The sequence below is a fragment of the Podarcis filfolensis genome, assembly GCF_964270895.1.
Source record: "Podarcis filfolensis genome assembly, chromosome: 13".
Classification (NCBI taxonomy): Eukaryota; Metazoa; Chordata; class Lepidosauria; order Squamata; family Lacertidae; genus Podarcis; species Podarcis filfolensis.
Window position 1 is genome coordinate 26,020,307 of NC_139615.1, and position 14,722 is coordinate 26,035,028.

A 14,722-nucleotide genomic window follows, 5' to 3' on the forward strand; every position below is an offset into this window, starting at 1 on the left:
ATGGGAAGTAGGGAGAACATTATGGTCACTGTGCAAAATGGTTAACAGCAAAGCAGTTTTAAGTATGTAATAAGCCCCACTCAATACAAAACTTGCTCCTGTGTAAATATGCAAAGAACTGTGGTCACAACGCTCTATGTAGACAAATGCAAAGCGTACACACACTTCTTAGCTGTGTATCATGCAACAACTGAGGGCCAGATCCAATGCAAGGAGCTTTGAGCACTGATGTTGTTCTACAAGCAGCAGCACAAGACATACCACACAAAGCTTAACTGTCAAAGTAGAAGTGTTTGCACTAGGAATCACACATCTTTTGTGAGACATTTGGATTTGGCTGTTGCACTATGCCAAGAGCAAGGCTCTTGCTGGCAGAATGGCTGTTGCCTGAGCAGACTGACACAATTAGGCATCGCCCTGAATCTCGCTCATAGAGAGAGACCCAGCCCTTGATTTGCTTTTAATTTTTGAAGGTGTCCTAACGCAGAACTTAACCAAGTCTTCAAAGGAATAAAATGAGGTGAGGAGGTGAAGTTTTTCGCAAAAGGTATTGTTTCTTTAGCCCCTCTTCGGCACACACGTCCAACTCTCCCTCCCCCCCCCCCTTCCTTGGATCATCTCTGGTTTCCAGCAGTGGAAGAAGCACACAGGATCTGCTTGTCTCAGTGGATGGCACATGGGGGGCTGAAGAAAACTGCATCCTATGCAAGGCGTTCCTATGGACACTGGACTTCACTTTCCCCTCCCGCTCACCAGGGCAGAAGGAAGCAGAACACAAGAGAGAGAGAGGCAAGGGGCCAATTGAGTGCGCTAACATTCCCCTTTAATAACCCGACACACTAGAAGTACAGTGGCTTTATTTTGGCCAGGGGCTCGCAGGAGTCACTGGAGAGGCAGAGAGTGTTCGTTGCTGGGCAGGCCCTGGTGGACACAGTTGGGAGACAGCACTGCCCCCCATTACATTTTTACTACTACTATTATTATTAGCACTGGTTGTTTTGGTTGTGGTTTTTTTTATTTTTCCTTAAAAACCAGACACACAAGTGAGTTGATTCTAAAAGGAATATTCCAGGCCTGACCCAGCCTCCCCAGAGCCACGGCACCTGGGGCAGGATGGAGATGGCTCAACACCCCCTCTCAGCCTCCCAGACTCACCCAGCCCTCGAGAGCCTCCCCTGTGTAATAAATAGTTACGCTCGGAAGCTGTGGTGCCCAGCAAGGGAGGAGGAAAGGAGAGGCAAATGGCCTGAGGATCATGCAGTGCAGTTATACCACACTGCAGGCAGGGGGTACCAGAGCACAGAGGGAGCCTTCTGTTCTTAGCAGCAAAACCACAGCCCCCAGAAAGGCAAACGGGCACCATCATGGGGTCCCGCACACCCAGCCCCATGGGGCAGGTGGCTACCCCAATGCGGTGGGGCATGGCAGAGAAGCAGCAGTAACCTCACCCCTCGCCCCGCAGCAGCACACAGGGAGAGTGGCGAGAAAGGTACGAGGGTTTAGTGAGGCGGCAGCTGCTGGGGCCCCAGGATGGCAGTTGGGGGGGGGAGGAAGGCGGGCAGGTGGGGCGAGGAAGCGGGGAAAGGAGGATGGAGGGGGCCTCCTGCCAATTTCTGACTCCTGTGCCCCCCTTGGTGGCTGAAGGCAGCGGTGTTGGCAGAGTCCCTTAGGAGAGCTGGAAGGGAGATGAAGGGGCATGGGGAGGGCAGGATTGTGCCCGGAGCCGGTCAGTTCTATTTGAGGCAGCGTTCAAAGTAGGTGGAGCCAATGTAGCCGCCCCGCATGGAGCGCTGGACGTTCTGCTCAAACAGGCGTCTGTTGTTCTGGAGGACTTCAGCAGCCTCTTTGTTCAGGGGGTCTTCAGGGTTTGGCTCCTGCGAGGAGGGAGGAAAAGCTCTATTATTAAATGCCAAAGAGATTTGCAGCACCTTCAAAGACAAGGACTTGTTATGGCACAAGCTTGCATGGAGCAGTCCACTTCGTCAGATGCAAGATTAAATGCCAACCCACATTCCTGTTCTGTTACCTGTTCACAGAGCTGCCTGGGGCTCACTCGACTCTCCCCCCCCCCCGCCCATCACAAATCCCCATTTCCATACTGGAGCGCAGATGCCTTATTCATGGTCCAAGGTGAATAGCTGATGTTCTAGAGCAGGGGTGGAGAATCTCTTTGAGCAGGCAGTGAATCCAAAAGCAGCCATCCTTACATGGGCCACTTTTAATGGGTGGGAAAAGCAGCCATCCCTACATGGGCCACTTTTAAGGGGTGGGCAAGTCCATCCAGCTGTCAATCACCAGTCAAATGACATCAGGCGGACCACTGTTTGCCAGGAAGAAGCAGGGCTTGCACTTGAACACTGAATCTGAACCGCACCCAAGTCCCACTGCAAAGAAACAACAGGGAGTGTGCTCTAAGCCATGCGCTCCAATTGTTGCTTGTCAGATGAACTTGCATTTGGCAGTGTTTAAATTCAGAGCTGAATTAAAGTCCCACTCTTGGCAGTGATCGGCTCCACTCAGGAACTCCTACTGGGAGCTCTCAAATGGAGCTTATCTCAGCAGAGCTAACTTTCAGTGCTGAATTCAAAAGGCACCAAGCACAAGCCATGCTGGCAATGGAGAAAAGCAGGAGAGCAATCGAAGGCTCCTGGTTGTTCCTTTGCAGACAAGCTTTAGCTACCCAACAGTTAATGCCACTCAACTTCAGGTGGATATGGCTGAGGAAAAGCAATCTCTGAAGTGGAATTAGGGACCCTGGAGCACCTAGTCCAGCACAGAGGCTGGAGATTCCCCTTGCCTGTTCTAGGAATAACAAGAGGGGCTTCGGAGAAGACAGCTGGAGAAGTGAAAGATAAACACTGAAGCTAAGGCACATTTAAGATTGGTGGGCTAAAACAAAAACTGGGGGCATCGCCGCTTTTAGAATAATTATTCCCACAGAACTAGAACTAGCTAAAAAGGTAGCATTCAACTCCTGCATTGAGGGGCAAGAAGATCAACTGGTTGGCAGATCAACCCAGACCCAAGAGTAGGCCCACCTACAGAGAAAAAACATACAAGTTTAATAGCAGAGTTTCACTACATGCGCTACAGCAAGTCAAACCCTGTTTGATATCTTATTAACATCATCTGCACACCATTTTCATCAGTGTGGCTGATGCCCAACTTCTCCTGAAGGATTGCATTTCCTCAAGCAATTTCCCTCCAATACGAAGGAAAATGAAGGCGTTCCCTAAAACCATGCCTTGGATAAGCAGCTAGAAAAGACACAGCAACAGCTATAGCAGCCTATAGAGAACTCAGCATAATCAAGTGGCAAAAGCCCTTCCCATGCCACCATTTACAACTTGATCCCACCAACTGCACAAACAGTCCCCCGGGTTCTGTCTCTAGTGAATCACATGCAGTGGCCTTCAGTTTCAGTGATGAGAAGAGGCTTCCAACCTCTGGGTTTGCATTGCTCCAGGGGCTGAGGTTCTCTTGTTATTATAGCAAGCCTCCTCCTTTTCCTTCCCCTCCCCGTCAAACAGAGAGAACATTTGAGGCTATCCTAATGTAGCATCGCCTTCCAGCATCACCTCTTGCACTTAGCAGGGAGGGAAATACAAAAGGAGTGGGGCAAAGTAAGTCCACAGAAGCCTCTGAAAGGCTTCATGCAAGGAACTCGGGGGGGGGGGAGAGAGAGGCAGGAATACATCAGCAAGCCTACAGAAATAGCATAATAACCTCTAGCAACCTCAGCAATGATCACAAATGTAGGAACTGATGTATAGCCACACGCTGTGTTCCCCATTACGTTGGGACTTTGCCTCCTGACCTCATGAAAGCACTAGCAGGGATGGTTTCCAGGAGAGGCTTGAATTTGCCTAGAAACAGCCCACACCACCTGAGAGATGCCAGCCTCTCAACATGAATCTGTCTCCTAGGAGACAGTGTGCTACACCCTCTTCCTCTACACTCTTTGGACACAAGGTCAACCAAGGCTTTTAGAACTACCAGGGCACATGACCTCAAATGTTCCTCTGCCTCTCACCCTGCCAATGAGAGTTGTAACCGAATAACTGGGTCAGTTTCAGCTTCCCCATTCCCTGAAGCAAAGAAGCTCCAAGCCTATTTGAGAAAAAAATGATCACCATTCTCCAATTCAGCTCCAAAAGCACAGAATAGACCAAAAAGCATGGCAAACCTGGGTCGGGAGTTATGAGACATTATGGTATATCATTTCACTTTCTGACAACTATGCTGGGAGGGGCCATGACAACAAGATCTACAGTTGTCAGAAGGGTTGAGAGACACAACCCAGAGGAACAGCAGCACCAGCTGTATTGCGATCCATGCAAATCAGGCTGTATAAAAAATGATTTAAACTTTTTAAATCAGAGTTTTTAAAGAGTTATATTAAGCACCCCTTTAAAATAACCTGGTTTTTCAGAATACAATAGAATAAATATTGGTGTAATACAAACAGGTCTTTTAAAGCTGGATCCCCGATTAAAAGCAATGAATTAAAGCTTAATTTTCTATGTAAAATTATAATCCAAGAGCAAAAAATGTGGGTACCTTGCAGACCAGCATTACAGGCATCATTGCTCCTGGAATGTATTTATTGTATGCACGGTGAGTATTTATAGACTTTCTGCCCAGTAACTACCACCCTTTGCATACGGAAAGTTGGTGGTATTTGGTCACCAGGGAAGTAATTTATGTGTCCTTACACACTCATAGAAAGCTAAACAAAACTACTTAATTTTACGAACTGTCCCTGATTTAAGGAGAGACTGAAATTCTGTGTATACTTACCTAGGAGAAAACCCCATTAACATAGCAAGACTTGCATTTTAGTAAACATGCACAAGACTGCACTAATAGATTTTGTAGTGGAAAATGCATCAAGGGGTGGATGACGAGAGGTTTCCAGATTATGCTCCTGGGGCTTCATCTTATTACAAACAGGTATGTTTTCACTGTTACAACCACATATTAATATGCATAACTGTTTAGGAAATAAATGTATTAGGAAGCTAAAACAAGATTTCAGTCAGTGCCCTTCAACCATGGGTTCCCAGATGTTACTGGACTACAACTCTTATTTTTTGTCATTGGCGAAAATGGTTGGGGAATATGGGAGCTGCAGTCCACTGGCATCTGGTGACAACAAGGATGAAGAACACTGGCTTACGTCAAGCTACCCTGGATCAGAGGCTGTCAGAGCAAGGCCTCATAACGCTTCTTTGCCAAAACTGTCAAGTACAGTGCTGTGCAAAGGCAAATCCCCATCTCAAGCTATTCTTGAAGGCTGACAGACAGCACAATACACACATCCTACCCAAGCACAACTATATAAAGCCAAAACTGCCTTTACCTTATGCACACCCTGTCTCACACTAACACCCACAGAATCATCAAGCCAGTGCTGCATTTCTTCTACCTTCTGTGCCGTGTGTCTCCCATTCCTACACCCACACTTTCTGCTCAGACTCAAGTGAGGAAAGACATGTTTCTTTCTGCGTTTTCGACTTTCAACTTCACGTATACTCACCAAGAAGAGATACTGCAGGCCATAAATTATAGAGTTTATTGTTAGTACAGGCTTCCAGTCCTCTCTGTGTGAGAGAAAGAAAAAAGTGAGTGTAGGGAAAGGAAAACCTCCCAAAAGGAGTAGTAACAGCAGAATGAAATGTAGGATAGGATTCAGGATTTTATTTTTTTTTTTGTATTTTATCTTAAGTCAAGTCATATTGAGATGCTTTTTGTATAAGGCAAACAACAAATGTCATAAATAATAAGATCACTGTGTGACACTGCACAAAACGGGTTGAAGAAGAAGCAATTTCCCTAAGGACAAGGACATTATGTTTAAAATCTTAATGCTTGAAGTGGCATATAGTAGAACTCTATTACCGAAACACATTTGAATAAAATTCTTAAACCCCATTACAAATAGCCCAAGGACAGGCCTCAATACTGTCAACCTGGTTCCGAACTTTTACTCTCCTTGGGTCTCATTTGTTTGTTCACATCAATGCAGTCCTATCAAAGTCCCACAAATCAACGGATTATTATTATTACGAAGGCAAAAGCAAGGAATGTTACTGATGACCCAAAATGAAAATAATGTTTTCATATCCAATTGAAAAATGTGTTAGGGTAAATCAACAGGGAGACATAGTGACGTGATGATGCTTGGCATATGTGGTTACTTTATAATTTTAGAGAAGTTCACCGACAGCTGCAAAAAAAACAATATATAGAAGTGAATGGAATATAGGGCTTAGGATAGCAAAGCAGCCTCTGTACCTGAGGATATTTAGGCAGACATTGCCTTCTAGGTCTATGTTGGGATGATACACCATGGTCTCACACTTCACCTTGGGTGGGTCATGTGGGTACCCTTGTCCCACCTGCAAATGAAAAATAAGAGCTGTTGGCCTCCTTGGGTTCATTATAAGACATTTCATAATGCACAGCAAAACCTTAAGATTACCAGTCACAAAATCCTGGACACACATAAGCCATACCTAGCAGATCCACTTCTCTCATACCAACAAACTAATTTCCTAACATGGTATCTTATCTTCATACACTCTAGGTTTTGCAACCTGTTTGCCCTAGGTCACAGGGTGTGGAACCTGCAAGACTCCTTATCTTGTTAAGACTACAACTCCCATCAGACCTAGCCAGAATGCCCAATGGTGAGGAACAATGGGAAGTGTAGTCCAGCAATATTTGCTGAGTGATAGGTTCCCCACCTCTCCTCCAGGCAGTTTGTCCCAAAGACATGCAAATACAATCGTACCTTGGAAGTCGAACAGAATCCGTTCCGGAAATCCGTTTGACTTCCAAAACCAAAGTGCAGCTTCTGATGAGCTGCAGGAAGCTCTGTGGGAACCCCGTCGGACGTTCGGCTTCCAAAAATAGTTCGCCAACTGGAACACTCACTTGCGGGTTTGCGGCGTTCAGGAGCCAAAAAGTTTGAGAACTAAGCTGTTTGAAAACCAAGGTATGACTGTAATCAAGTCATTCCTTGAAGCACTTAATGCACCATCTTCTATTAGAAATCTCTGGCATCTCTTATTCATGTGTGCAGTGCAACACTGGTTCCAGAAGCAAACAGGTGCTTCTATAGAATGCCTTTCAGACAGTAATTGTGTATATTTATTTTGTCAATTGCCTGGGGAATATGACTCAAGGATCATATAAATAAACACTTTTTAAATAAATAAAAACAAGGAAACTGCTGTGACTTGAGTTGCTGAAACGGTGAGATCCAGATCTTTGTGAGTGGAGACACTGGGAGGCTCCAACAGAAAAGGTGAAGGGAAGAAGCCCAACATGCTCTCAAGATACAGGGATCTATGTCTGTTTTAAACTAGGTTGAGAGAAATGCTTCCAATGTCTTCAGGAAAGAAACAGCTTTAAAATCAAATTTGATAGCTTGATAGAAGAAGGCACCACCTTGGTGACAGATTTTATTGTGGATTAAGCTTCAAGAACCAATGGGCTATATAGAGAATATGTTGTTGGGACATGGATTGGGGAGACCCAGGAACAATCCCTCAATCAACCAAGCAGCTCCACGGGTGCCTTATGACGAGTAACCAGCACCCAGCCAGGCCTATCCCACATGGCTGTTACAATAATCAAATAGCAGGTGAGGGAGGAAGAAGAACCATGCATAACACCCTGAAGGGTGGGATAAAAATATAATTACGGCCAACATTTATGCATCAAGCCCAACTGACAAAGGAAGGGAAATCTTGGGGCCCATACACAATTACGAACACCCTCACTACATTTTTAGAAACGTTCCAGGGTTCTTCCCATTAATGCTGTCTTTAAATAGCCGTAATTAAAACTAATTTTAATTGTTTACATTTCATACTTTTGTCACTTTCCCCCTCTAGTCAAGAAAGATGAATAATTAGCAGAAAAATCCTTCACCATGGCTGGCAGCCCCTTTCCTAACTTCTCTACATCCTCATCAGAATTCCTAATTTCTACTGACAGCTCTGGCTCATTGGGCAAGTACATTTTAAGAATTGCCAAGACAGCGCAGAGGCCTAAACAGCACCGAGTTTCTTTCCTCTTTCACCTCCAAGTTCAAAACAAGCCAGGTTCCTTGCCAAGCTACACACCCAACATTTTTCTTCATTTGCATCATTTAGCCCAGCTGCTGCTGGGCTTTCACAGAAATGGCCCTGACATGGAGAGAGAAGATCCACCTCGAGCACTTTTTACTGGAAAGGCAGGGTTAAAAAAAATAAAACTTCTAACAAAAAAATAAATAAATAGAGAGGGTCAGAACTGTACAGGAAACATTTCAGCTACCCTTTTGTTTTGATTCATTAGTAGCCTGTGTGCTCACTGATCTTCTCAGAACAAGGTGCTTTTTAAAAGTGAAACGGAAAGTTTAAATGAAAGCAAAGATTGCAGGGATGCCGGGTTCTGAGCAATGGAATGTGCACCCCAGATAGATTAACTCTAGACCAATGGGGCTAAACATTAGGTGCTATGAGATACCCCGTTTTGGAAGCAGGTATGTTTTAAAATGAGAAGAACTTCCTAGAGCATTTTTGTTAAAAATCTGGTTTATAAAACTCATGTTTCGAGGGGCAGGGAAGTTTGAAAACACAAAACAATGTTTACTAGATGATCAGAACCAGGGCAGCCTTTCCCTTCTATGTTTTCAGATCGCAACTTCCATCAGCCCCAGACAGCATGGCCAATGGTCAGGGATGATGCAAGCTGTAGTCCAAAACATTTGATGGACAGCAGGCAGAACAAGAGAATTCCCACAAGGGCTCCTCACTCCAGCCCATTCTTTGGCTAAAGTCACTTCAAACTCTAAAAAAAAATATTTTTAAGTTTGGTAAAAGCAACAACAGTAAAAAACAAAAAAGCAGCCCCCAAATCCCAAACAATGCATGTAGCTGCAGAATTTATTCTACACAAAGAAGCATAACTTCTTCAATTTATAAATCATTCAGCAACCATGTCTTCAAGCACAGACCATCCCCAGTTTGAGGTTCTCTAAGTAGGAAGTCTTACATCAGGCAACAGCCCATTTAGGACATGCCTTCAATCCCTCTCCAATCATTCTCCGTTGGTTGTTGTTTTTTGGGGGTGTTTATTTATTTTAAAAAAGGTCTCTCTTTCCCATCAAGTGGTTTTCCCTGAACCAGGCAACTTTGAGGCAGAAAAACAAGGACAAATCCTGTCCTGCTGCCCAGCCCATTCCCAGTCATGCTTGGATCTACGTTCATAAAATCGACCACAGGGTTCTGCGTGTGCCCAAGAAAGCTCAGGTACTCCCAGAAGTAAAGTCAGATTTGGGGGTTGGGGATACACCCAAGGAAGCACACAATCACATTGTACCTCACAATGAACCAATCTATTACTTCCTCTCCATTCCTGCCCCCTCTGCCCCAATTATTGGTACTTTTACTCATCTACATGGCTGTTGACACAATATATAGCCTCTTATAACTAGCCCGAGTAAAAAAGGGTGGCTAAAATGCAGTGAAAAGCAGGCAGCTTGATAGTGTGCCAAGACAAACTCCTACAACCAAACGTATACCTCCACCACACCACCCCGTTAAAAGCCTGGGGCTTGGACAAGAGAAAACAGGGAGGTTACTTACTTTAAAACTGAAAACGAATTTCCCACCTTTATAGAAGCCCTGCAAGGCAAAAATTTAAACATTTTAAGCAACTTTGGCTCCATATAAAAGAGAACAAGATTCACCTTTTTGGGTGAGGGAAGGCAGGTTAATGATAAAACATTTTAATCAACTCTAGAATCCCTCATCCAAACAGTCAAAATTGAATGTGTACAGCAAGGTGATTAACGTTTCATAAATCTCTGTACTTTTGCAAACCCAGTATTCTGGATGTACAGCTAATGTTCCCAGACCAGAAAACAAAATGGTAAACTAGTTGGGAAAACAGGCGTGGGTGGAAATTCTGATGCGCTAAAATGTGTTTATGTGCACAGAAGATCAGAAGAGAGACTTTGAACCATAGTAGAAGGACTGTGTTTAGCAGAGGTGCTTTTTCTCTATTTTCCACCATCTACCAACACTTATCAGTATCCTTGACTGCAAAAACCCCTTTGTCTGAAAATGCAAACAAAGATTCTCAGGTTTTTAAGTTGAGGCTTTCAGTAATGGCCAGCACCAATCATCACAGATTACTACTTATTGTGCCACCCCAGCAGGGCTCCAACTTTCAGTGCTTGCTTCAGATGGTGGAAGGCAACAATGAATGGTGACTCACGGCCCCAGTTTTTGAAACAGTAAATATACACAAGGCAGCTTCCTCCTGTAATTTTCACAAAAACATGAAAACCGAATGTGCGCCTATGTGACACCCACTCTGAGGAACCCCGGGCCTTGTTCGTTTGCCATATCACCATGAGGAAAAGGTACATTCAGAAAGAAGTTTCCTGAAATGAAGTGCTATCAACAGCCATCTCAAAATAAGAATCAATCCAAAAATGTTCCATGTACCTAGTTTATCATATCAGCCAATACTTGAAATCTGCGCAAATCAAATGCCAGATTTGATGGTCTGTGGCCCAAAGTCAGTTACACATAATTAATCTCCTTCTTTCATCTCACAGCTCACACTTTAACCCGCCACATGCAGGGTTACAATGCCAAACACACAGGTAGAGAAAAACACCACTGTCTGAAGGTTTAGTACACCTGTGCTCAAATAAACCACTGTCCAAGATAAGAGAGAACTGCAGCCAGAGTATGTGTATGTAGTTGAAATTGCAAGCAGTACTGCCTGAAAAAAATGCTCATATGAACATGCTACGGAATAGAAGGGAATATGGCCAATTAGTTCTGGTTGCATGGAATTAGCTAAACCAGGAGACTTGAGTACACTTGAGTACAGCAAAGACCGAGGACAGGAAAATAAAGATGCACCTTGATCATTTCAATAACACACATATGAAGTGTATAAAACATGCTGAACTCCTCTTTAGGGACAGCATGCCAAGGCAGATAAAGAATAAGCACTACAAAATGCTAAGGTATGGTTAATCTTACCTCTCTTGCTGATAAAATATATATTATACATTTTATATATATAATATTATATATATTATAATATGGATGTATTAAAACATTTTATCCTTTCTTTTTGACCTAGCAGGTCTCCAAGGTGGCTCAATGTGAAAAATTAAACAATCAAAACACACAATCAACTACAAGACACGAAAAACAAGGTAACAAACAGCAAGTAGAAACAGCAAGCAGACATTAGCAGATATAACAGGATTCCAGAGATCTTGGCTTTAAATCGAAGAATGAGGAGCAAAGGGGCAGAGAAGGAACCTTCCCACAGGGTAGAGGTGGTTAACCTGTGGCCTTTCAGTTTTTGTCAGACTACAACTTCCATCATCCCTGGCCACAATGATGAAAGTTTTAATCCATCACCCTCTGGAGAACCATAAGTTAATCACCCCTGCTGGAGAGCATTCCCACAGCCAAGACTCTTCTGGATCCTAGACAGCCTAGGGATCCTGGACAGTGCTTCTGAAAAAGATCTTTTAAAGTGTGGGTAGCTTCATGTGATATTGTTAGACTTTTGTATTCTGGATCAAGGAAGCTAACTTGTGCCTCCGAAATTTGTAAGATGTCAAAGTGAAATTAAAATAAAATACCCACTTACTTGGCATGCATTTTGTACCTGATATTTTAAGTTTTGGGAGCATCTCAATTATTTTACCTAGAAGTAACAAGCTGGCAGGCACAGAGGCTGGGCAGGTAGATTACAGCCTCCATGGTACGGAATGAGGATAAAAAGTATAGGTAAGAAAGAGGTCAAGATAGATTTAAAAATAGGAAACATGAGAGAGTTCTATGGGGGAGGGAAGGATGGAGCATCCCTGATCACTGGTGTCACTTAAGACACAGTCCTTAAGCAATTCAAAATGCCACCACAGTCCCAACTAGAAACATTTTTAAAAAGTAAAATAATCACAGAAATCTAAAGTTCAACAATAGATTCCTTGCACAGGTTTCTTACACAGGCAGAATAAAAAGAAAAACAGCCAGATCTTAGAATTCTGTCAACCTCATGGTGGTGGATATCATCTCCTGTCAACTGATGCAAGACTCCTCCCTGCTTTAGCTGTACCTTAGAATTGTGCTATTATGCAATGGAGTTTCCTGGCACACCCACCAGGCCTTTCTATGGTGACAAATAGAATGGCAAGCCCCAGCAGAGTGGTCTGGCTACATGACTCCTCTCTCTACCACTTACCTCATCAGGGCAGATAACTAGCTTGAAGTTGAGGAGGTCATCCTGGTCTGAAAAGTCTATTTCGCATGTTTTCGGCAAATTCAATTCATTAATATCTGGGAGGAAAAGCAGAAGTGGTCAGTTGCAGGGACAGACTACTTCACGAGACTGGTGATCAGGCCAAAACCAAAATAAACTTCCCACTTTTTAAATCAAAATCTATTCCTATCCCTTTTTTCCCAGTGGCTTTGCAAGCTTTGTGATTTGCTGAAATGAGGTGCCATTTCATTTTTTAAAAAATTAGACATACCATCAGCTCCCTGGTCACAAGTCAGGAACAAAAGGAAATGCTTCCATCTGAATACAAGTCCATGCTAGCATGTTGGAAATAGAGATCTATGGAACCGTACGCAAAAATTAAAAAGAGCGACGGGTGTGCTTGTACAAGAGCTGGCAACTACCTATGAGTAATCAAACACGGAAGGGGACCTGAAGATTTGTTTCATTTCTCACTCTAAGACAAAACAGGGGAAAGAGCTTATTTTAAGAACTATATACTTAGTTCTCTGTTAGATGGGGCTTCAAATTCTTGCTCAGCCATTAAGCTCCCTAAAGATGGCCTCTATAAAGTCTATTTGAAGTCAGATTTGCCATAGGGGTAAAAATGTGAAGACACAATGGGTGCCACCCTGAGTTCCCTGGAGAAAGACAGGATAGAAGAAAAAGCAGTAATAAATAAGTAAATATATAGTCTGAGCAAGGGCCCCAGGACTCAAACGAACACAAGACCACCTTGGGCATGAAACAGTGCTTTGGCGTCATCAGCCAAAGAGGCACTGCTCATCCAACACTTCCTCAGGCTTGAATTTCAGAATTCCAACCCGGAGTATGTACCCCAACATCCACAGTCACTTAAAATAGTGGGCACTCTCCAGTTCCAAGTTTCACCTCTGCCACTCCCTTAGGCAGCATTTATCGTAGTTTGCACAGTGGGGGTACAGATGCTCTAAAACAACGATAAAGAGGCATTTGGAAAGCCCACCCAGTTCTGCAACGCTAGTCATACTGTCCTACCAATAAAGCAAGTGAGCACCTCTTTATCAGCAGTGCATAAACTATTTTAGCTTCTTCTTCTTTTCCCCCCAAATTGCAAGCCCCTCATATCCCCAGGAGAGAGGGGCACCGTCCTCTTAAAACATTATTCTCACTTGCTGTGTGCACAGAGGCCACGTAGTAGCACCGATCTACAGCCCAGAGTGCCTATTATTATGCGGGTTTGAGCGATGGGGAGGACAAGGTACTTTCCCCCCCTTTTCCTTCCTTCCTTTCCCCCCTCCCCAACCTTTCTGGATGCGGAGCTGCGCGGCGGAGGCTTTCTTGCTGGAGCCCTTGGTGCCGCCGGCCGATTCCTCCTCCTTCTTCTGCTGCTTTAACGAGAAAAGCTTGATCATCCTGACTGGCTTGGCTGGCTGGCGGCGGCGTAGGGATGGCTGGCTGGTCTCTCGCCCTTCCGGCCGGGGCCTCTCCCACCCGGCTACCGAGGCCCGGCCTGGCCCGTCTTGTGGGGGGTGAGAGGGAGGGGAGGGAGGGACGAGGGGGGAGGAGAGAGAGGGGGGAAGAGGGAAGAGGGGGGCGCCGGCGGCGGAGGAAGCGACTCCCGAGGCCTGGCCTGGTCTGGCCCGCCGGGGTCGGCCGAGGGACGGGGCGGCCGGGGCGGGGATGGAGGGGGGAGAGAGGGAGGGAGCGGGGCAGGGAGAGGAGAAAGAGCGAGGGGGAGAAAAGAGAGAGGAGAGAAAGAGAAGGAAGGAGCGAAGGGGCCAAGAAACCGGGGCCGCCCCGCCTCAGAGCGCCGCCGCTTTTGCCTACTGCGGGCTCTGTTCGTGCGTGAGTGTGTCGGACGGCAACGGACAGCCCCCTTCGGCCCTTCCCGGAAGACTGTCGGCAACTTCCGCCTCACGCCCTCCAGCTCCGCCCGCCGTCTCTCCGGAAGCACTCGGGTCCTCCCGACGCTCGCTCGAAGCTCTCGGAACTCTCCGGAGCGGCCCTCGGTGATTTCCGGCTCCTCCTCTTCTTCTCTTTACCACACGGCTCAGGGTAGTGGGGGGTGGGGGTGGGGAAGAAGGCCCCTCCCCAATCCCAACGAGCCGGGGTGCGTGTGACGAAACGGCGTCGGCGCTTTCCGGCCGGCGTTCGGGCTCCGAGCAATAGGATTCTGGAGCCCGAAAGGCAGCTCGATGGCCACGTCCGGCTCCCAGTTGAACGCCGTGCGAAGAAACGCCGCCGCTTCGAGACACTGTCCAAGCTGCCGTTCTGTACTTTAAAACCTTACCGGAGGCGAATGCGAGGGCAAAGCAACTAGCCCTCCCCCGCTCCGTTCTGCGCTATGCACCCTGCCCCGCAAAAGGAGGCACCCGCACGAGAACCGGCAGTAAGGGAATAGCGTGGAACTCCCTTGTTCTTGTCCCTT

At 45.6% G+C, this 14,722-nt stretch overlaps 1 protein-coding gene across 1 annotated transcript; it reads right to left on the reverse strand.

The window, feature by feature from the left end:
• Positions 1 to 801: 801 nt before the first annotated feature.
• UBE2M (ubiquitin conjugating enzyme E2 M) lies at positions 802 to 14,442 on the reverse strand. The gene is made up of 6 exons (XM_083580715.1): positions 13,598 to 14,442; positions 12,277 to 12,371; positions 9,642 to 9,680; positions 6,298 to 6,401; positions 5,540 to 5,603; positions 802 to 1,874 (listed from the first exon to the last, which is right to left on the reverse strand). Exons 1-6 carry the CDS (start codon positions 13,704 to 13,706, stop codon positions 1,734 to 1,736), a joined length of 552 nt encoding a protein of 183 aa, XP_083436841.1. The 5' UTR covers positions 13,707 to 14,442; the 3' UTR covers positions 802 to 1,733.
• Between the last annotated feature and the right edge of the window lie 280 nt (positions 14,443 to 14,722).